The sequence below is a fragment of the Bufo bufo genome, chromosome 1, assembly GCF_905171765.1.
Source record: "Bufo bufo chromosome 1, aBufBuf1.1, whole genome shotgun sequence".
NCBI lineage: Eukaryota > Metazoa > Chordata > Amphibia > Anura > Bufonidae > Bufo > Bufo bufo.
Window position 1 is genome coordinate 134180132 of NC_053389.1, and position 22183 is coordinate 134202314.

At 46.2% G+C, this 22183-nt stretch overlaps 1 protein-coding gene across 2 annotated transcripts in view; it reads left to right on the forward strand.

Annotated features, from left to right (window-relative positions):
• The window catches only part of ESPN (espin), a 257573-nt gene that overhangs the window by 81175 nt on the left and 154215 nt on the right, over positions 1-22183 (forward strand). For both annotated transcript variants that reach the window (XM_040429692.1, XM_040429684.1), the window contains exon 4: positions 5819-6001. In XM_040429692.1, coding sequence (XP_040285626.1) covers positions 5819-6001 — 183 coding nt within the window. The remainder of the gene's footprint in view (positions 1-5818; positions 6002-22183) is intronic.

A 22183-nucleotide genomic window follows, 5' to 3' on the forward strand; every position in this document is an offset into this window, starting at 1 on the left:
CGAAAAAAATGCGGACCAAAAATATGGTCGTGTCAATGTTTTCTAAGTCTTCTTTCTTCCAAAAACAGCACTGCCCATTGAGATGAATGGAGCCAAGCTGCAGCACCACACACCCCGTGGACAAGTGTGGTGCTGTTTTTGGAAGAAAAAAGTAATGTTTTTCTAATCTTGGACAACCCCTTTATACCACAGTGACCATTGCATTCAGTTATTGTTGACCTAAAGAGTAAGATTATTCTCTCAACTCTTATTTACCTTGATGTAGAATGGCAAAGATCCCCTCTGTATTCTTGGTGATTCCACCAGCTCCTCCAGCCTGCCTACTAGTGCTGATCGAGCACCATAGTGCTCAGGCCGAACACATCGGGATGCTAGGGTGCTCTACTGAGCACCCGAGTATAATGGAAGTCACTGGGACAACCCAAGCATTTAACCAGGCACCCCCTGCTCTGAAGAGGGGAGAGTGCCGGGTTCATAGGAAAAGGTCAGAAATTGATGGAAACACCACCGAAATGGTTCGGCAACAGCATGGGGAGGATGTCTGGATGCATCTTGGACTCCCAGGTTGCTGCTGGGAACGATGTTGACCGAGTAGTACGCCACTTTTACATACTGACAATAATACGCACAAAACTGAAGATAAAATCGATTTTAGAGGAATAATTGTTAGGAAACATTCTTTCCTGTATATTTACCAGTATATCACATAATGGAGGGCCTCATTCACATTGTGGTACAATTGTTCATGTAGTGGGACTCCTACACTCGTAAAGCCTATGCACTAAGTGAAAGGGCTGCCAAAAATTACATGGAACCGGCACTCCAATACACCCTTTATTACACATAAAAGAAGGGCATCATACACAGCTGTGAAAAATCATGATTGATGGCCTGACTCTGAAAAACATTTGGAGCAAGAGCCTGCTGATCTGACCATCTAAAACATTATGGGCGAGGGCCTGCTGCCGCTTTGGTGACTTTAGATAACCTGGGGCCGATCGCACGTCCCCGTGACGGCGACGATCCATTCGGATGTCTGCCCTATCAACGTTCGATGTTATTTTCAGCCCAAACCATGGGGGAATCATGGTTCGATTCCGAAGAGTCAGCCTGAGAAACAGCTACGGCTACCACATCCAAGCAAGGCAACATGCGCGCAAATTACCTATTAGGTATAATTAAATTAGTGCCTGCAGGTGAGCTGACCCTGTAAAAGATTTTAGGTGCGGGCCTGCTGGTGAGCTGACCCTGTAAAAGATTTTAGGTGCGGGCCTGCTGGTGAGCTGACCCTGTAAAAGATTTTAGGTGCGGGCCTGCTGGTGAGCTGACCCTGTAAAACATTATATGCGAGGGCCTGCTGGTGAGCTGACCCTCTAAAAAATTATATGCGAGGGCCTGCTGGTGAGCTGACCCTTTTAAAAATTATATGCGAGGGTCTGCAGCTGAGCTGACCCTGTAAAAAAATATATGCGAAGGGCATATATGTGAGGGCATTATATGCGACGAATAAGCATGTGTTGATATGATGGAAGAGGAGGAGGATGAGAAAAGGAAGATTCAACCATATACCCTTGTTTGTGGTGGAAGGGGTGCATGGGAATACAGTGTATTCAGTACATTCTAAACAACACATTAAGGCTACATGAGCACGGACATTGTTTGTTTCCATGTCCGTTCCGTTTTTTTTGCGGATAGGATGTGGACCCATTAATTTCAATGGGTCTGCAAAAAATGCTGTCCGCATCAGTATGTCCGTTCCGTACCCCAGCAAAAAAAATAGAACATGTCCTATTCTTGTCCGTTTTTGGCATTGTTACAATGGATCCGGAAAAAAAAAAACGGATGGCATACGCAATTTGTGGACCGCAAAACACATACGGTCGTGTGCACGTAGCCTTAAAGTGCCTTTATGTTCATCAGCTTTCCTTTGGTGGAGTCGAGAAGTTATGGTCAATCCAGGCCTTGTTAATTTTTATAAACCTGTCAGCATTTTCAGTTGGCAGGCGGATACGCTTATGCGCTTATAATGCCACCAGCAGCAGTAAATACCCACTCAGACAAAACGCTGGCGGCAGGGCAGGCCAGCACCTCCAAGGCGTAGAGCGCCAGTTCGTGCCACGTGTCCAGCTTGGACACCCAGTAGTTGTAAGGCACTGAGGGATCATTGAGGACCCTGACTCGGTCTGCTATGTACTCCTTCACCATCTTCCAAAATGTTTCCCTCCTTGTGACACTTGGCCACACATCAGGGTGAGGGTGCTGACGGGGTGTCATGAAACTGTCCTAGGCTTTGGAGAGTGTTGCCCTGCCTCTGTTGGAACTGCTGTGTGTTCCCCTTGTCTCCACTCCTCGGTTGGCAAAGGAACTATGGACTCTGCAGCCTGCGTTGGCAGATGGAAATTTGAGTAGACACAGAAGTGGGATGGTTACGCTGATAATAGCGTTATCGCCACTCACCATCTGTGTTGATTCCTCAAAGTTTCTTAAAACCTCACAGATGTCAGACATCCATGCCCACTCCTCACTTGTGAATAGCGGAAGCTGAATGGAAAGGCGACAACCATGTTGCAGCTGGTATTCCACTACTGCCCTCTGCTGCTCACAAAGCCTGGCCAACATGTGGAGCGTGGAGTTCCAGTGCGTGCTCATGTCGCACAACAGCCGGTGATCTGGCAATTTCAAGCGCAGCTGCAGCATTGACAGACCGTCTGAAGCTGTCGATGACTTGCGGCGCATTTTTACCAGTAGCTCAGGCAAATTGGGGTAGGTTTTGAGAAACCGCTGAACCACAAGGTTGAACACGTGGGCTAGGCATTGGATGTGTCTGAGCTTGCCGAGCTCCAAAGCCGGCACCAAGTTACGGCCATTATCAGACACAACCATGCCTGGTTGTAGGTTGAGTGGCGAGAGTCACAGCTCAGTCTGGTCTCTTATCCCCTGCTACAGCTCTGCGGTGGTGTGCTGTTTGTCCCCTAAGCATATCAGCTTCCCCACTGCAGTGCTACACTGCTTCCAGCTACCGACTGATGACTGACTGGTGCTGCACGCGGATAAATCGTTGGTGGAGGAGGAAGAGAAGAAGTGGGGTTTGGAGCCACTAACGTAGGTTCTGGCGGAAACCCTGATCGACATAGGGCCCGCAATCCTTGGCGTCGGTAACACCTGTGCCATCCCAGGGTACGACTTGCTCCCGGCCTCCACAACATTCACCCAGTGTGCCGTCAGGGAAATGTAGCTTCCCTGGCTGAATGCACTTGTCCATGTGTCCGTGGTTAAGTGGACCTTCCCAGTAACTGCGTTGGTCAGGGTACGTGTGATGTTACAGGACAAATGTTGGTGTAAGGCAGGCACGGCACACCTTGAAAAATAGTGGCGGCTGGGGACTGCGTAATGCAGGACGGCCGCCTAAATCAGGCTGCGGAAGGCCTCAGTGTCCACAAACCTAAATGGAAACATTTCCAGGGCCAGTAATTTGGAAAGCTGCGCATTTAGGGCTATGGCCTGTGGTTGGGTGGCTGGGTATTTTCGCTTGCGTTTAAAGGCCTGGGGTAAGGACATTTGGACGCTGCGCTGGGACACAGAAGTGGATGTGGTCGCTGATGGTGCTTGCGAAGGTCCAGGTGAAGGGCGGGAGGCATCCGGGCATGTGCCTTCGATAGGGGATTGGCCAGCACGTAACATAGGGGAAGAGGAGGCAGTGGTGTGACCCGCAGACACAGATTGTGGACCAAGGCGTTCGTCCCACTTATTACGGTGCTTGGTTGCCATGTGGCGGATCATGCTGGTGGTGGTGGTGAGGTTGCTAGTGTTCACGCCCCGGCTTATTTTCATATGGCACAGGTTGCAAACTACTATTCTTTTGTCGACCGCACTTTCCTCAAAAAAGCGCCATACTGCGGAACATCTACCCCTTGGCAAAGGAGATTTCTGCAAGGGTGTGATTCGTCGAACAGTTGCGGGCCTGTTTGCTGTGGACCGCCTTCTCCCTTTTGGCACCCCACTGCCTCGTCCAGCCTGTTGCAGTCATGATCCCTCCCCCTCTGTACTGCTGTCCTCGCTCGGCTTTCCACCTTCCCAGGTTGGGTCAGTGACCTCATTGTCCACCACCTCCTCTTCCACTTCCTCACTCATCATCCTCCTGATTTGTTTACCTAACCACAACCTCAGTGATTGACAACTGTGTCTCATCCGCTTCATCAACCTCTTGAAACACTAATTGCGTTTGACTCATTGGCAACTTTCTCATCATCATCCACCTCATTAAATACTAATTGCCGTTCCCCACCGTCATGTTCTTGTGACTGTGGATGCTCAAGAGGTTGGGAATCAGGGCACAAGATCTCATGTCCCTCTTCAAGCGTGCTTGGCGAGAGGGCCAAATAAAGTAGTGGCGATGAAAAGAGGTCCTCGGAATATCCGAGTGTGGGATCACTTGTTTGGCCAGACTGTACATGGTGGGAGGAAGGAGGGTCAGGGGATTGTGTTGACCAGACACCTGGCTACTGAGACTGGACTTGGTGGAAGACAGGGTGGTGCTTAACCGACTGGAAGCATTATCTGCTGCAATCCAACCGACCACCTGGTTGCACTGGTCTGACTTCAAGAGTGGTTTCCTGCGCCGCCCTGCAAACTGGCACATGAAGCTAGGTATTGTGGATGATTGTTTTTCTTGTACTCTGGCAGTAGGCACAGTTTCTCCGCGCCCAGGGCCACGGCCTCTGCGTGCACCATCAGTATCACGGCCACTGCTCCGTCCCTTACTGCTCGCCTTCTTCATTTTAAATGTGATATATGCTTGAAAGTATGTCACACGTACAGTAGCGTAGGATTTGGAAGTGTATGGACAAAAACATTTACAAAGGTATTTGTGATGAGGAAACCTTATACAGGACAGGTACCACAGGTAATGTCACTGTTCGCAGTGTCTAAGGAAAAAGGTACACTGGATGTCACTGATATTTTAGGGATGCACACACTTTAAACAAGAGATGTGGCGCGGATAATTTAACTGTCTGCAGCGGACAACATCTACGGAAAAAGTACACTGGATGTCATTGATATTTTAGGGATGCGCATACTTTACACAGGAGATGTGGCGCAAATATTTTAACTGTCCGCAGCGGCCTATTACACGGCATTTACCGCAAGATGCGCTAAAAATATATATTAATCAACCCCAGAAAAGAGTGCAAAACACACCAATAATAGACTATTAAAATGTAGTATTTATTAGTATCCAATATTAAAAAGTGATATTCACAGTACAACAATAATAAAATAAGTGGGGAAAAGAACACAGTTGCATAACACCTCAGACAGCCGCTCTCCAATATGTGCAAAAATGCAACAATATGACAACCTATAAAGATGGTAGTGACGAACCCCGAATACAAGTATAACACGGGGTCTATATAAAGTGCATGTTAGTGCAATGGTATGCCATAAAGTGACCTATGCGTAGAATGAACAGTGAAGTGACATACATATATGCTCACTAACTACAGATACAACATGAATGGCAACATACCAATTAGAAGAGAGACAATGAAAGGGGTGATAGCGCTCCTCGACGCGCGTTTCGCGTATGACAGCTTCCTCCTTCACGTATAACCAGCACTAAAGAAACCCTAGTAATCATGTGGAGGTGAAGGTTATGGCTTTATGCCGTTTTTAGTTGGCAGTCCATGGGAAGGTTGTCCTGAATTATTGCCCTAACTTGTGCCCATTTGGACATGATCTACATCTAGTTGTGAATACTAGAGATTTTTCCCTGTTCTCAGATGTTAGTAATCTTTTTTTTCTCTTTTCCACCTTACAGATGAGTTTTACAGATATAAGCCTTTGTGAGCGAGATGCAGATGGAGCAACTGCCATGCACTTTGCTGCCAGTAGAGGACATGCCAAGGTCTTAAGCTGGCTTCTTCTACATGGAGGGGACATGAGCACTGATAACTTTGGAGGAACCCCTCTACACGATGCCGCAGAGAACGGGGAACTTGAGGTTTCACTATTCTTTATTTATTTGCCCCTTATGTATGAATATAACTAATATAGCACTGCACCCTATGTACAAGAATATAATTACTATAAGGCTACATGCACATGACCGTATGTGTTTTGCGGTCCGCAAATTGCGGATCCGCAAAAAAAAAAAAACGGATGACATACAGTTTGCTGTCCGCATTTTTTGTGGACCCATTGAAATGAATGGGTCAGCATCCTATCCGCAAAAAAAACTGAATGGACACGGAAACCAACAACGTTCGTGTGCATGTAGCCTTGTACTGTTCTCTGTAGAGAGGAATATGACTGTTATAAATATGCCCCTTTTTGAACAATTATACATCTGAAAATACTTACCCATATTTACTAGATAACTGCTAAAGAGACTACTTCCTAGGTTCAAGAATATAACTACAATAATACTACTTCTATGTACTACCCCTAAATACTATAATATTGCCTTCTGTGTATAACAATATAGATCTTATAACACTGCCTCCTATGTACAAGAATATAAGTACTATAATGCTGCTCCTGTATACCAGATTATAACTACTATAGGGTACTTTCACACCAGCGTTTTTGTTTTCCGGTATTGAGTTACGTCCTAGGGGCTCAATACCGGAAATAAACTGATCAGTTTTATCCTAATGCATTCTGAATGGAGAGCAATCCGTTCAGGATAGTAACATAGTACATAAGGCCGAAAAAAGACATTTGTCCATCCAGTTCGGCCTGTTATCCTGCAAGTTGATCCAGAGGAAGGCAAAAAAAAACCTGTGAGGTAAAAGCCAATTTTCCCCACCTTAGGGGAATAAAAATTTCCTTCCCGACTCCAATCAGGCAATCAGAATAACTCCCTGGATCAACGACCCCTCTCTAGTAGCTATAGCCTGTAATATTATTACGCTCCAGAAATACATCCAGGCCCCTCTTGAATTCCTTTATTGTACTCACCATCACCACCTCCTCAGGCAGAGAGTTCCATAGTCTCACTGCTCTTACCGTAAAGAATCCTCTTCTATGTTTGTGTACAAACCTTCTTTCCTCCAGACGCAGAGGATGTCCCCTCGTCACAGTCACAGTCCTGGGGATAAATAGATGATGGGATAGATCTCTGTACTGACCCCTGATATATTTATACATAGTAATTATATCTCCCCTCAGTCGTCTTTGAACGACTCTGGACCTTCTCCAGCTCCTCTGGACCTTCTCCAGCTCTGCTATGTCTGCCTTGTTTACAGGAGCCCAGAACTGTACACAGTACTCCATGTGTGGTCTGACTAGAGATTTGTAAAGTGGTAGGACTATGTTCTTATCACGGGCATCTATGCCCCTTCTGATGCAACCCATTATCTTATTGGCCTTGGCAGCAGCTGCCTGACACTGTTTTTTGCAGCTTAGTTTGCTGTTTATTAAAATTCCTAGATCCTTTTACATGTCAGTGTTACCGAGTGTTTTACCATTTAGTATGTACGGGTGACTTGCATTATTCCTTCCCATGTGCATAACTTTACATTTGTCAGTGTTAAACCTCATCTGCCACTTATCTGCCCAAGCCTCCAATCTATCCAGATCCCTCTGTAGTAGTATACTGTCCTCTTCAGTGTAAATTACTTTACACAGTTTAGTATCATCTGCGAAAATGTATACTTTACTATGCAAGCCTTCTACAAGATCATTAATAAATATATTGAAGAGAATAGGGCCCAATACTGACCCCTGAGGTATCCCACTAGTGACAGTGACCCAATCTGAGTATGTACCGTTAATAACCACCCTCTGTTTTCTATCATTGAGCCAGTTACTTACCCACATACAGACGTTTTCTCCCAGTCCGAGCATTCTCATTTTATATACTAACCTTTTATGTGCTACAGTGTCAAATGCTTTGGAAAAGTCCAGATATACTACATCCATTGATTCGCCGCTGTCAAGTCTAGAACATACCTCCTCATAGAAACTGATTAAATTAGTTTGGCATGACCGATCCCTCACGAAGCCATGCTGATATGGCGTTATTTGATTATTACCATTGAGATGCTCTAAGATAGCATCTTTCAGAAAACCTTCAAACAGTTTACCCACAACAGATGTTAAACTTACCGGCCTATAGTTTCCAGGCTCTGTTTTTGGACCCTTTTTGAATATTGGCACCACATTTGCCATGCGCCAATCCTGTGGGACATTCCCTGTCAGTATAGAGTCCGCAAATATCAGAAATAAGGGTCTGGCTATGACATTACTTATTTCCCTTAGGATACGAGGGTGTATGCCATCCGGTCCTGGCGATTTGTCTATTTTAATCTTTTTAAGTCGCTGATGTACTTCTTCCTGGGTCAGACAGGACACTTTTAATGGGGAATTTATTTTTACATTCTGCATGTCATCTGACAGTTTATTTTCCTCATTGAATACATTGGAGAAAAAAATATTTAACAGCTTTGCTTTCTCCTCGTCGCTCTCTGCGACTCCCCCCTCATTACTCTTTAAAGGGCCTTCAGATTTATACTTTTTAACATTTATATAATTGAAGAACATTTTAGGGTTAGTTTTACTCTCTTTGGCAATTAATCTCTCGGTCTCTAGTTTGGCCGCTTTTAGTTGTTTTTTACATGTTCTATTTTTTTCCTTATAGTTTTTCAGTGCTTCCGTGCTACCCTCCTGTTTTAGTGATTTATATGCTTTCTTTTTGTCATTTTGTCACGAGGGTGTCAAGAACCACGCCTGACTCCGTTATACCCGGGGTCAGGAAGTCGCAGCGGTTGGCTGCGCGCTCTATGTAAGATAGGGCTGTTTCCTTATGGTAGCTTTCTGGGTTTGCTTTGCAACCCTTTTGGCTCACTCAGGGATCCGTAGCTCTTTCTCCTTAGCTGTTCCTTGTCCAGCACTCCCAACCTCCTTATATTCCCCTCTCACACTTCTCTGGTTGCCAGATATAGAGCTTCCTGCCTGGACATTTATTCTGACCCTCTGGAGCTGTGTTGCTGCGTTCTCTGGTTGTTGGTCCAGAACGCTACCCTCCGGATCCCTGTTGGACCTTTGTGGACTGCTGTGGTCGCCCACCTGGGTGTATGTGTTTGTCTGTATTTGTCTTTCCTCTCCCTGGTGTTTTACTGTTATTGTCAGTGGTGCGGACTAGCGATCCCACCGGCCCGTTCACTATCTAGGGCTCATTGTAGGGAAAGCCAGGGTTTAGGCACGTGATCGCCGCACGGGTGAGGAACCCGTCTAGGGACGTCAGGGCAATCAGGTGCCAGCCGCAAGGTGAGTCAGGGGTCACCACCTTTCCCTCTCCCTTGGGCAGGGCTTTCCCTTTTCCCTCCCTGTGCGTGACGCCGGTCATTACATTATATCTAGCCCTTATTTTGTGTAGGTAAAAAAAAAAAAAAACTTAGAATCCAGTATGGATCAAATTGCTGCTCTGACCAAACAATTTCATGGCCTGTCTTTGGAGGTGGCAGGATTGAAGGCGTCGGTCCTCCAGCAACAGCAGCAATTACAACAGACCGCAAGCCCAGCGGTTGCCACTGGTAACCAGGTTGTTGCGGAACCCAAGGTCCCTCTCCCTGACAGATTTTCTTGGGGAAGGGACAAGTTTTTGACATTCCGTGAGGCTTGTAAATTATATTTTAAACTGCGCCCTTACTCCTCTGGTAATGAAGAACAGCGGGTAGGGGTTGTTATTTCCCTGCTGCAGGGAGACCCGCAGTCCTGGGAGTTCTCTTTACCTACTGATTCCCAGGCTCTTCGGTCAGTGGATGAGTTTTTCGGGGCCTTGGGTCTCATATATGACGACCCTGACCGAGTCGCACTGGCTGAATCAAGATTACGGAGACTCCTACAAGGAGAGCGGCCGGTAGAGGAGTATTGCTCTGACTTCCGTAGGTGGGCTACGGATACCCAATGGAACGACCCGGCTCTCAGGAGTCAGTTCTGCTCTGGGTTATCCGAAAGGGTTAAGGATGCGCTTACATTATATGAGACCCCCTTTTCCCTTGATGCGGTTATGTCCCTTTCTATCCGAATAGATAGACGCCTTAGGGACAGGTTGAAAAAACCGGAGCAATTGGTAACCCCTCCCAAGCAGCAGTTAGTCTGTACGGACTTAGACGAGCCTATGCAGCTAGGAGGAACTACTCGTCAGGTCCGTCCTCCTGAGGCTCGCCATAGGCGTGGGGTTTGTTTTTTTTGTGGGGAGAGGGGTCATTTCATTAATGTCTGTCCTTCTTTCCTCAGAAACAAAAGACCGTCGGAAAACTACTAACCCCAGGCTGTGTGGAGGATGTCAGCCGGGGGGTATACGTTTCCTCCATACGTACATCGCAATTTGTGTTGCCAGCGGTGATTGTTTTTGGTGATAAGACGGAGACTATTTCTTTCTTTCTAGACAGTGGAGCAGGGGTAAATTTGATAGATGCCCATTTTGCCCGCACTATGGGTTTGTCTCTCTGTACGCTACAGAGACCTATTCCCATATTCGCTATTGATTCTGCTCCTCTGTCTCAGAGAAACCTCACCCACATTGTTCATAATTTACACCTTCGGGTAGGGGACCACCATAACGAGATGCTTTCATGTTATGTTCTGGAGGGGCTTCCCACTTCGGTAGTGCTGGGTCTTCCCTGGTTGGTAGCGCACAATCCAGTGGTGGATTGGCAGGCCAGGGAGATATTGGAGTGGAGTGAGCAGAGCAGAGAAAATTGCTTAAATAGCAATTGCTTAGTCGCCTCCATAACTACCCTACCTACATTTATTTCGGATTTTGAGGACGTTTTTTCTGAAAAGGGTTGTCAGAAGTTACCACCTCATCGTCCTTATGATTGCCCGGTTAGCCTTATTCCCGGCGCAAAATTACCCAAGACCAGGTTATATAATCTTTCAGGTCCAGAGAGACAAGCCATGAAAGATTATATCTCCGAGAGCTTGGCTAAGGGACACATCAGATCCTCTTCTTCACCCGTGGCTGCAGGGTTTTTCTTCGTTAAAAAGAAAGATGGGGGCCTGCGTCCTTGCCTAGATTTTCGGCGAATTAAATCGGATAACCATCCGAGACCCATACCCTCTTCCTCTCATTCCTGACCTGTTTAACCAGATTGCGGGTGCTAGGTGGTTCTCCAAACTTGATCTTAGGGGGGCCTACAATCTGATTCGTATTAAGGAGGGGGATGAGTGGAAGACAGCTTTTAACACCCCTGAGGGGCATTATGAAAATCTAGTTATGCCTTTCGGGATCTTCCTGAGAACCTCAAAGCACTGCAACGGTTTTTGGGCTTCGCAAATTTCTATAGGAAATTCATTAAATATTATTCACTTATTGTAAAACCCCTTACTGACATGACTAGGAAGGGGACTGATTTTTCGAAATGGTCTGACGCCGCTAAAGTTGCTTTTTCCTCTCTAAAAGAGAGGTTTACCTCAGCACCTGTACTAGTCCAACCTGATGTCTCTCAGCCTTTTATTGTTGAAGTCGATGCGTCAGAGGTGGGAGTGGGGGCGGTGCTGTCTCAGGGTCCGTCTCCTGGCAAATGGCGTCCTTGTGCTTTCTTTTCTAAAAAACTATCTGCAGCAGAAAAGAACTACGATATTGGCAAAAGGGAACTATTAGCTATTAAACTAGCGTTTGAAGAATGGCGTCACTTTTTAGAGGGGGCAGTCCACCCCGTCACTGTGATTACGGACCACAAAAACTTCTGTATCTCGAATCAGCTAAGCGTCTCACCCCTAGACAAGCTAGGTGGTCGCTATTTTTTACCAGGTTTAACTTTGTGATTACCTATCGTCCTGGGGCAAAGAATACCAAGGCTGATGCACTATCTCGTTGTTTCCCTGGAGGGGGTAATGTGAGTGATCCGGTGCCCATTCTTCAAAGAGGAGTGGTTGTTTCTGCGGTACACTCTGTTCTGGAGGGGAAGGTGTTAGAGGCCCAGGGGGACGCCCCGGTCTCTTGCCCCTCAGAGAAATTGTTTGTACCGTTGAACCTGCGTTTCGAATTATTAAAGGAACATCATAATTCGGCACTTGCTGGGCACCCGGGTAGTAAAGCAACCTTGGAGCTATTGTCTCGTCGTTTTTGGTGGCCAAGGTTGCGTCAGGATGTATTGGATTTTGTGTCTTCTTGTTCTACTTGTGCGCGCGCAAAAGTTTCACATACACGTCCTGCAGGGTCTCTATTACCACTCGTCATTCCCAATAGACCATGGACACATCTGTCAATGGATTTTATCACTGACTTACCTTTGTCTGCGGGTAAAACAGTTATTTTGGTAGTAGTGGACAGGTTTAGCAAAATGGTACACTTCATTGCGTTACCCGCACTACCTAATGCTAAGACTCTTGCTCAGGTATTCCTCAGTGAAATCGTGAAGCTTCACAGGGTCCCCTCCGATGTTGTTTCGGATCGGGGTACCCAGTTTTTCTAAATTTTGGAAAGCTTTTTGTTCCCGTTTGGGGGTACACTTGTCCTTTTCCTCAGCTTTCCATCCTCAGTCGAATGGACAGACTGAGCGTACCAACCAAAACCTGGAGACATATCTAAGATGTTTTGTGTCTGAAAACCAAGAGTTGTGGTCATCATATTTACCGTTAGCTAGGTTTGCCATAAATAATCGTCGTCAAGAATCCACTGGCAAGTCACCATTTCTTGGTGCATATGGTTTTCATCCCCAATTCTGTACTTTCAAAGAGGGGGGGTCTTCTGGGGTTCCCGAAGAGGAACGGTTTTCGTCATCTCTTTCATCGGTATGGCAGAAGGTGCAAGCTAACTTGAAAAATATGGGAGGTAAATACAAATGCATGGCTGATAAGAGACGGTCGCCAGGTCCGGACCTAGGAGTGAATGACTATGTGTGGTTGTCTACTAGGAATATTAAATTGAAGGTTCCCTCTTGGAAACTGGGTCCTAGGTTTATTGGTCCTTACAAAATTGTAGCCATCATCAACCCCGTGGCTTTTCGCCTGGAGTTACCTCAGACTTTTAAAATCCATAATGTTTTTCATAAGTCGTTACTCAAGAAATATGTTCCACCTCTAGAACCGTCACCGCTGCCACCCCCTCCTGTTGTTGTGGATGGTAATCTAGAATTTCAGATATCCAAAATTGTTAATTCTCGTCGGGTCCGCCGCTCTCTTCAATATCTGGTGCATTGGAGAGGTTACGGTCCCGAGGAAAGAATGTGGGTTCCTGCGTCTGAGGTAAGCGCCGACAGGCTAGTTCGGGTTTTTCATGCCTCTCATCCTGAGAGACCTGGTCCTAAGTGTCCGGAGGCCCCTCGTAGAGAGCGGGGTACTGTCACGAGGGTGTCAAGAACCACGCCTGACTCCGTTATACCCGGGGTCAGGAAGTCGCAGCGGTTGGCTGCGCGCTCTATGTAAGATAGGGCTGTTTCCTTATGGTAGCTTTCTGGGTTTGCTTTGCAACCCTTTTGGCTCACTCAGGGATCCATAGCTCTTTCTCCTCAGCTGTTCCTTGTCCAGCACTGCCAACCTCCTTATATTCCCCTCTCACACTTCTCTGGTTGCCAGATATAGAGCTTCCTGCCTGGACATCTATTCTGACCCTCTGGAGCTGTGTTGCTGCGTTCTCTGGTAGTTGGTCCAGAACGCTACCCTCCGGATCCCTGTTGGACCTTTGTGGTCTGCTGTGGTCGCCCACCTGGGTGTATGTGTTTGTCTGTATTGTCTGTCCTCTCCCTGGTGTTTCCCTCTTAGTGTCAGTGGTGCGGACTAGCGATCCCACCGGCCCGTTCACTATCTAGGGCTCATTGTAGGGAAAGCCAGGGTTTAGGCACGTGATCGCCGCACGGGTGAGGAACCCATCTAGGGACGTCAGGGCAGTCAGGTGCCAGCCGCAAGGTGAGTCAGGGGTCACCACCTTTCCCTCTCCCTTGGGCAGGGCTTTCCCTTTTCCCTCCCTGTGCGTGACGCTGGTCATTACACATTTATTGCTTTCTTTACAGTTCTATTTATCCACATTGGTTTCTTTTTGTTCCTTAACCTTTTATTCCCATACGGTATGTACCTCTCACAATGAGATTTTAGGATGTTTTTAAAGATATCCCATTTTGTGGCTGTATTTTTATTTTTGAGGACTTTGTCCCAGTTAGTTAAGCCTATGGCCTCTCTTAGTTGGCTAAATTTAGCTTTTTTGAAGTTTGGTATTTTTGTTCCTCCCTGTAGAAACGCTCTTTTGAATGATAATTGGAAGGTTATTACTTTATGGTCACTATTTCGCAGGTGTCCCCCAACCTGCACGTCTGTTGTTCTGTCAGGCCTATTGGTTAAAACTAAGTCCAGTATGGCCGTCCCTCTAGTCGGGTCCTGAACCAGTTGGGAGAGGTAATTGTCTTTGGTTATTGCCAAGAACCTGTTTCCCTTATGAGATATACAAGTTTCAGTTTCCCAGTCTATATCTGGGTAGTTAAAGTCCCCTATAATAACCACCTCATTATGATTTGCCGCCTTGTCTATCTCGTTTAGTAGTAGATTTTCTGTGGACTCTGGTATATTAGGTGGTTTATAGTAAACTCCTATTAGTAATTTATTGTTGTTTTTAGCTCCATGTATCTCTACCAGGATGCATCAGTTCAGTCCCTCTTACGTTTTTTGGACGGAGAAAATACCGCAGCATGCTGCAGTTTTCTCTCCGGCCAAAAATACTGATCACTTGCCGGAATGCCGAATCCGGCATTAATTTACATTGAAGTGTATTAGTTCCGGATCCGGCATTAAGTGTGCCGGCAAAACGGATCCGGCTTTCCGGTCTGCACATGCACAGACCTTTAAAAATGCAAAAAATAATAATCCCGGATCCGTTTTTCCAGATGACACCGGAGAGATGGATCCGGTATTTCAATGCATTTGTCAGACAGATCCGCATCCAGATCCGTCTGACAAATTCCATCAGTTTGCATCCGCATTGCCGGATCCGGCAGGCAGTTCCGGCGACGGAACTGCCTGCCGGAATCCTCTGCCGCAAGTGTGAAAGTACCCTAATACTGCCTTCTGTGTATACCAATATACTGTAGCTCTTATAACACTGCCTCCTATGTGCAAGAATATATCGTAACTACTATAATACTGCTCCTATGTACAAGAATATAACTACTACAATACTGCTCTTATATACAAAAATATATCTACTAATATACTGCTTCCTATGTACAAAAATTTAACTACTATAATACTCCCCCTATGTACAAGGATATAATTACTATAACACTGCCAGGCTCGGACTGGCCCACAAGGGTACAGGGAAATCCCCCGGTGGGCCCCCAGTCCACCACCCCCTGTACAAATGACACATAGGACAGTAGAGTTACTGACCTACATATAGATAGGCAGAGTACAGCATCTCATCCAGCCTATGTTCATATAAAAAACTGAGTGGATTATTTAACAGGTTATTACCATAGATGCATTGGATGGCTGAGATGACTTCTAGACAACTAGGCAAGCCAGCCAGTATCCTCATTTTCTAGGGGCCCCTTATAATTAATCACCTAGTAACATCTTGCTGCTGTCTGCTTCTGTGTGAACGGGTAATATTTTAATGTACCTGTATAGCGGCCCCCAGAATTAATTTTACCAATGGGCCCTAAGCAACCCAGTCCAACACTGAACACTGCCTCCTATGTACAGGATATAACTGCTATAATGCTGCTCTCTATGTACAAGAATATAACTATTATAATACTGCCCCTATGTACAGGATATAACTGCTATAATACTGCTCTCTATGTACAAGAATATAACTATTATAATACTGCCTCCTATGTACAAGAATATAACTGCTATAATACTGCCTCCTATGTACAAGAATATAACTATTATAATACTGCTCCTATGTACAAGAATTTAACTATTATAATACTGCCCCTATGTATAGGAAATAACTGCTATAATACTGCTCTCTATGTACAAGAATATAACTATTATAATACTGCCCCTATGTACAAAAATATAACTATTATCATACTGCCCCTATGTACAAGAATATAACTACTATAATACTGCCCCTATGTACAAGGATAGACTTCTTATAATACTGCCCCTATGTACAAGAATATAACTGCTATAATACTGCCTTATATGTATAAGAATATAAGTTCTATAATACTGCCTCCGCTGGATCAGAATATAACTACTATAATACTGCATCCTATGTATAGAATATATGGTAAGTACTATAATATGGCCCTCTATCAACGAGAATTATTGAAAAATCCCTCCATTTACATATGCAGGTCACAAAGAACAAGGCATGGGAGACAGAGGGGAGCCTTCCATCAAACATATCCCCTAAAGCCCAGCAAATTACAATAGTCAGTATGTAGGGTATTAGGTACAATATGTCATAAATGTGGCAGCATTTTTTTAAAGACATCTCTCTATCTTTGTGCTTGCGGGCAGTATGCTCTTAGTGACAAGTTACCTATAAAATCCATACACAGGCCCAGATTTACTGATGTGTATGTGCTAAAAATCTTAAAAGTGGTACTGCTAGGGTTTCTACACTTAGAAAAGGGTGTGGTCCTTATCAGAAAGGGGTGTGGCTTTTCTGGAAAGGGGTGTGGTCTAAGATGTGCCCTTGTGCCACAATTCTGCTGTAAAAGTAAACCAACTTTGGAAGAAAGCTAGCTAACAGTGTCTATCCCAGAACAGATTTATCATCCAGTAAATCAATAATAATTTAGGCTGGCTCACAGCATTTTTGCATGTCTAAAATTTATTAACCCACTTAATGTTTAAAATATTGAACAAAACTTAGTTTAGTGTCGACATATCAGCATAAATATATGTATAGATACATACAGTGCGGAGCTCACGCACACATCTATACAGCTGGAGTACTCCAAACAAATAGATAAGACCTTTTGGCTAACAGTATTGGCGTCTATCTGCAAGGTTCATATAGTTAAACCACTCGGATATTTATATAATTATGTACTGGTTTACCAGTTGTTGGAACCAGAGTGGTTCAAGGAGTGTCCTCTCTGCGGTCCCTGGTGAGAGAAACTTTGCACTCAAATGCCGAAATGTGAAACATTTATCTACTGAGGAAGGAACTTTGTTCCGAAACGCGTCTAGTGTGAACTAGACCTGGCTATTGGGGCGTTTTTATAACCCTGCAAGAAAAGGACTTTTTTCAATTATCATATCGAATATATTTCGAAAGGAGTAAGTCCGATACCAACTTTAAGCGGTTCCAGCTGTATACCATCGGTAAAGTGGATCAACCTATGTCGGCATGCCTAACATAGTAAAATAACCCTGTCAAGCAGGACCAAATCGTGTACCGAGCGAACTCTGCTGCATTAACTTCCGCCATCCCGACAAATTTAAGCGGACTACGTCATCGACCAATACGCCACCATCTAGTTGGTCACGTGAGACGTCACGTAGAACGGGTCAAGAGCCTACTCCGCAAGAAGAGTGAGTGAATTAACACCAGTTGGAGGCGGTGTAATTACCATCAGCAGACGGCATTTGAGTGCAAAGTTTCTCTCACCAGGGACCGCAGAGAGGACACTCCTTGAACCACTCTGGTTCCAACAACTGGTAAACCAGTACATAATTATATAAATATCCGAGTGGTTTAACTATATGAACCTTGCAGATAGACGCCAATACTGTTAGCCAAAAGGTCTTATCTATTTGTTTGGAGTACTCCAGCTGTATAGATGTGTGCGTGAGCTCCGCACTGTATGTATCTATACATATATTTATGCTGATATGTCGACACTAAACTAAGTTTTGTTCAATATTTTAAACATTAAGTGGGTTAATAAATTTTAGACATGCAAAAATACTGTGAGCCAGCCTAAATTATTATTGATTTCCTCGTTTTATCAGCTGGTAACTGAAAGTCTGGGCTCGGGACTTCCGGTTCCGGCGCGCGCATGGAGAGGCGCGAGTGAGAGGCTCTCCGTTCGATCGGCCCGATAACCTAGAGAGCCGCCGCATCCCGGGTCCGAAAGGTACCCTCAGTCCTCCCGTGTACTGTAGGGAGCGCCCATGGAAAAGTTCGTAGTCAGAGGCGGCTCCCAGAAAGAACCGCGGACACCACTCTCGGCAGGTGAAGACCTGAAGGCCAGGGGCAAAATGGCGCCGGCGGCTGAGAAGCGGCACAGACTTACCCGTTCGTCCTCGCAATCAACCCAGAGGAGTGCGGAGGCATCGGGGTCAGAGGAGGAAGAGGGAGAGAGCTGTCTAACATCGGCTGATGAATTAACAGCCTCTTGTAAATCTATGGCCATAGAAGTGGCTAAACTGCTGGCACCAGACATAAAAGCCTCCCTGGAAGCCACGGTCTCCTCGGCCCTGCAACAACTGCAGTCTGATGTGGCGCAACATACATCACAGATAGCTGAGGTGGAACAAAGAGTGGTAGTGGTGGAAGAGGATCTGGGGAGTGCCCAGAGGAGTATCAGTGACCTCCTGCGAGATAACCAGTACCTGAAGGAGAAGTTAGACGACCTGGAGAACCGATCCAGGAGAAGCAATCTGCGGATCATCGGCCTTCCGGAGTCGATTTCGCCGACCCAATTGATGGACATCTGTGAGGTAGAGATCCCACAAGCACTGGGGCTGCGCGGCAATTGTACAGTGGAGAGGGCGCACCGTTTGGGGCCGTCGTTGCCAGCAAGTTCACGCTCCAACAACATGAAGCCTAGAGCAGCCATAGCCAAATATTTGAACTATGCCGCCAAAGAAGCAATACTAGCAAAATTTCGGCGCAATGGGAGGCCGCTGACGATTAGGGGCAACAAGATCCTCCTATTCAGCGATTACTCAGCAGAAGTGGCTAAGCGCAGGAGGGAATTTTCGCAAGTGTGCTCGGCTCTTGCTCGCAACAAGGTCAAGTTCGCCTTACTTTACCCTGCAACCCTGCGGATTTTTCGTCCAGACGGGACAGTTGACACGTTCCTTTCGCCGGGAGAAGCTTTGGGTTCGCTGGACTCGGATCCCCTATTCTCTGATTTGATGCATACATCCTCCCAGCGATCAACTTCCTCGGTCAGAGGGAGAGGAGCTACCCAGAAGTCGGGGAGAGGGGGGTCCAGATCTGCAGAGCCAGAACACCTGGGGGCGACTCCAGGTTGAATATGGACAGCACCGGGTATCGTTGGAATATGAGTAGGCCATCCTGGAGAGTCACGTGAGATAGCATTGGACTTTGTGTTCATTTATGTTAACATGTTAAAACGCATTGATTATGCCGAGTACTATGGGCCGGGGAACGGTTTATGTTTAGGGATAGCTAATGATGCTTGAAGAAGGTAGTGACAACTACTACACTGTTAGATGCGCGAAAAAAGTGAAGTCGACATTTGTTTTATCTAAGTTGTGGGGCGGGTTGGGGGGTCATGGGTGGGGGGGAGGGAGGGGAGTGAACACTAAATTGTATGTGGTTAGGATGCAGATACCTTGGTACCAATCTGTGATATTCTGTGTTGACCAGTTCTTGGTGGCTTCTCCTGCAGAGGGCGAACACATAGTGAAATTACTATGCGTGTAATCACGTGGAATGTCAAGGGCCTACGATCCCCTACTAAACGTATGGCGGTGTTGCGACATCTTAAAAAATTAAAAGTAGATGTGGCGCTCCTGCAGGAGACCCACTTAGAAGAGACTGATTTTTTCCGGATGCGCAGACTATGGGTGGGACAAGTAATAGGTTCACCCTCAGTTGGCAAAAAGGCGGGTGTTATGGTCTTGTTTCACAAACGCTTGCAATACGAGATTCGCTCCATGTCCATTGACACTCAGGGGAGGTGGATGCGAATAAACATGGACTCTCCGGTTGGTCAGATAGTTCTACAAAATGTCTATGCCCCAAACACCGCTCAGACTGACTTTTACAGGTCGTTGGAGAAAGACATTTTGGAAGAAGACTCACAGATGCTGCTGGTGGGGGGTGATTTTAATAGGGTACATAACGAGCAGGAAGATAGGAAGAGAGGGGCTTTGGAAAACGTTACCCCGCAAAGACAGACCCAGACGCTGCTCCCTTTGATACGCAATACAGGTCTTTGTGATTCCTGGAGATACCACCATCCAGTGGAACGCGAATATACTCATTTTTCTCATGCCCGGGGGTCATGGTCCCGGATTGACTACCTCCTGACATCTCAGAGAATGTTGTCAAAAGTCAAGCTAGTAGAAATACTGGACTTGTTAATCTCGGATCATGCCCCAGTGGTTATGGAAATGATGGACTCAGTCCCCAGGGGGCCGGATGTTACGTGGAGAATGCCGCAACACTTACTCAAAGATAAGGAATTTCTGGATAAGCTAAAAGGGTGGTGGTGGGAATACTCCCAGGATAATGTGGAACAGGCATCGAACCAGAATTTATTTTGGGACGCGGCCAAGGCGGTCCTGCGGGGTCGAATAATATCATATTCGATAGGGAAGAAGAGGGAAGCGAGTAAAAAGTTTGAGGAAGCTACCCAAAAGGTGCGGGAGATGTACACCCAATTCCTGCAAAACCCCTCAGTTCCCAATAAGGTTCTATGGGTCACGGCCAAACATAGTTTTGACTACTGTCAGGAAGGAAAGGAAAAGTGGTTTGGAGACTACCAAAAGGCTAAGCTTTTTCGTGTAGGCAATAAGGCGGGCCGGCTTTTAGCAAATCTAACGCGCCCATTTGTGAAACAAACGGCCTTGCATCCCCTGAAGGATAGGTCGGGAAATCTGTGCTCTCAGCCGAAGGACATAGTGGAGATATTAAAGGAATATTTCCAAACATTATATTCAGGGGATCCCCCCCGCCCCCAGGAGGCAAGGGACCTTTTAGACAGGGTGGATTTACCGCGCCTTTCCACTGAGGCGGTGGAAACGTTATGTCAAGACGTTAGTGATGAAGAGTTAGGGACAACAATTAAGTCGCTATCAAATTGTAAAGCCCCGGGACCCGACGGATTCCCGGCGGAGTTTTACAAGGCCATGATCCCAGATCTCTCCCCGACGCTGACTAGTCTGTTCAACAACATAATGGCCGGGGGTAGTTTACCGGACTCGGGCAAGATGGCATACATTAAAATTCTCCCGAAAATGGGCAGAGATTTGACTCAACCCAGCGCGTATAGACCGATCTCCCTGATCAATCAAGATATTAAAATTCTGGCAAAGCTTTTAGCCAATAGGTTAGCCATTTGCATACCGAATCTCATTGGTTCACATCAGGTAGGGTTCATGAAGGGTAGATCAGCAGTGACTAATGTGCGCAAGGTTCTAACCGTTCTTAGCAGATATAGAGACCCCAAAGGTAAGCCTTCTCCGGCGTTGTTGGCAGTGGATGCCGAGAAGGCATTCGATAATGTCAATTGGCAATGGTTGGGTAGGGTACTGGATAGGGTTAACATTACGGGACGCTTCCGGAATTTCTTGACCGCACTCTATACCAACCCCCAGGCACGGGTGAATGTACCGGGCTTTCTATCCAAACCAATTACGCTGGAGAAGGGCACGAGACAGGGTTGTCCCTTGTCTCCGTTGCTTTTCAACTTAGCAATGGAGCACTTGGCAAGATGGCTAGTTAAGTCGGAAACGTTTGAAGGGGTTAGGATAGGGGGCAAAGTGCTGAAGGTTAGTTGCTTCGCAGATGACATGCTACTATATTTTGGGTCCCCGGAGCTCCACTTGGAAAGGACTCTTGAGGCTTTGAATATCTACGGCAGGGCCACAGGGTATAGGGTCAACGTGGAGAAAAGCCAGTTACTGTTTCTTGATCATCAGTCTCCGGCAGCTAAACATCTACAGAATAGTGTGGAGGTCCGGAGGGATTACCTGACCTATTTGGGCATTAAGATAGGCCGCACTCCAGCGTCATTATACACTCTGAATTACCCCCCTCTCTTCCTTAAAATAGAGAATGAATTGGAGAAATGGCAGGACTTGCCCTTGTCAGTGTGTGGGAGGGCTCACTTAATCAAAATGGTGAGCTTCCCAAAGCTTCTCTACCCGCTTCAGACAATTCCATTATTAATAAAACACGTGGATGTGGTTAGGATGCAAAGGGCGTTTAACCGTTTCCTCTGGAAAACTAAGAGACCTCGCATCGCTTATGCTAAATTAACGATGCTGAAATATGAAGGGGGGTTGCAATTGCCGAATATTCGCCACTATAACTTGGCGGCGCTCTTCAGGCATGTGCGGGACTGGGTGTGGGGCACGG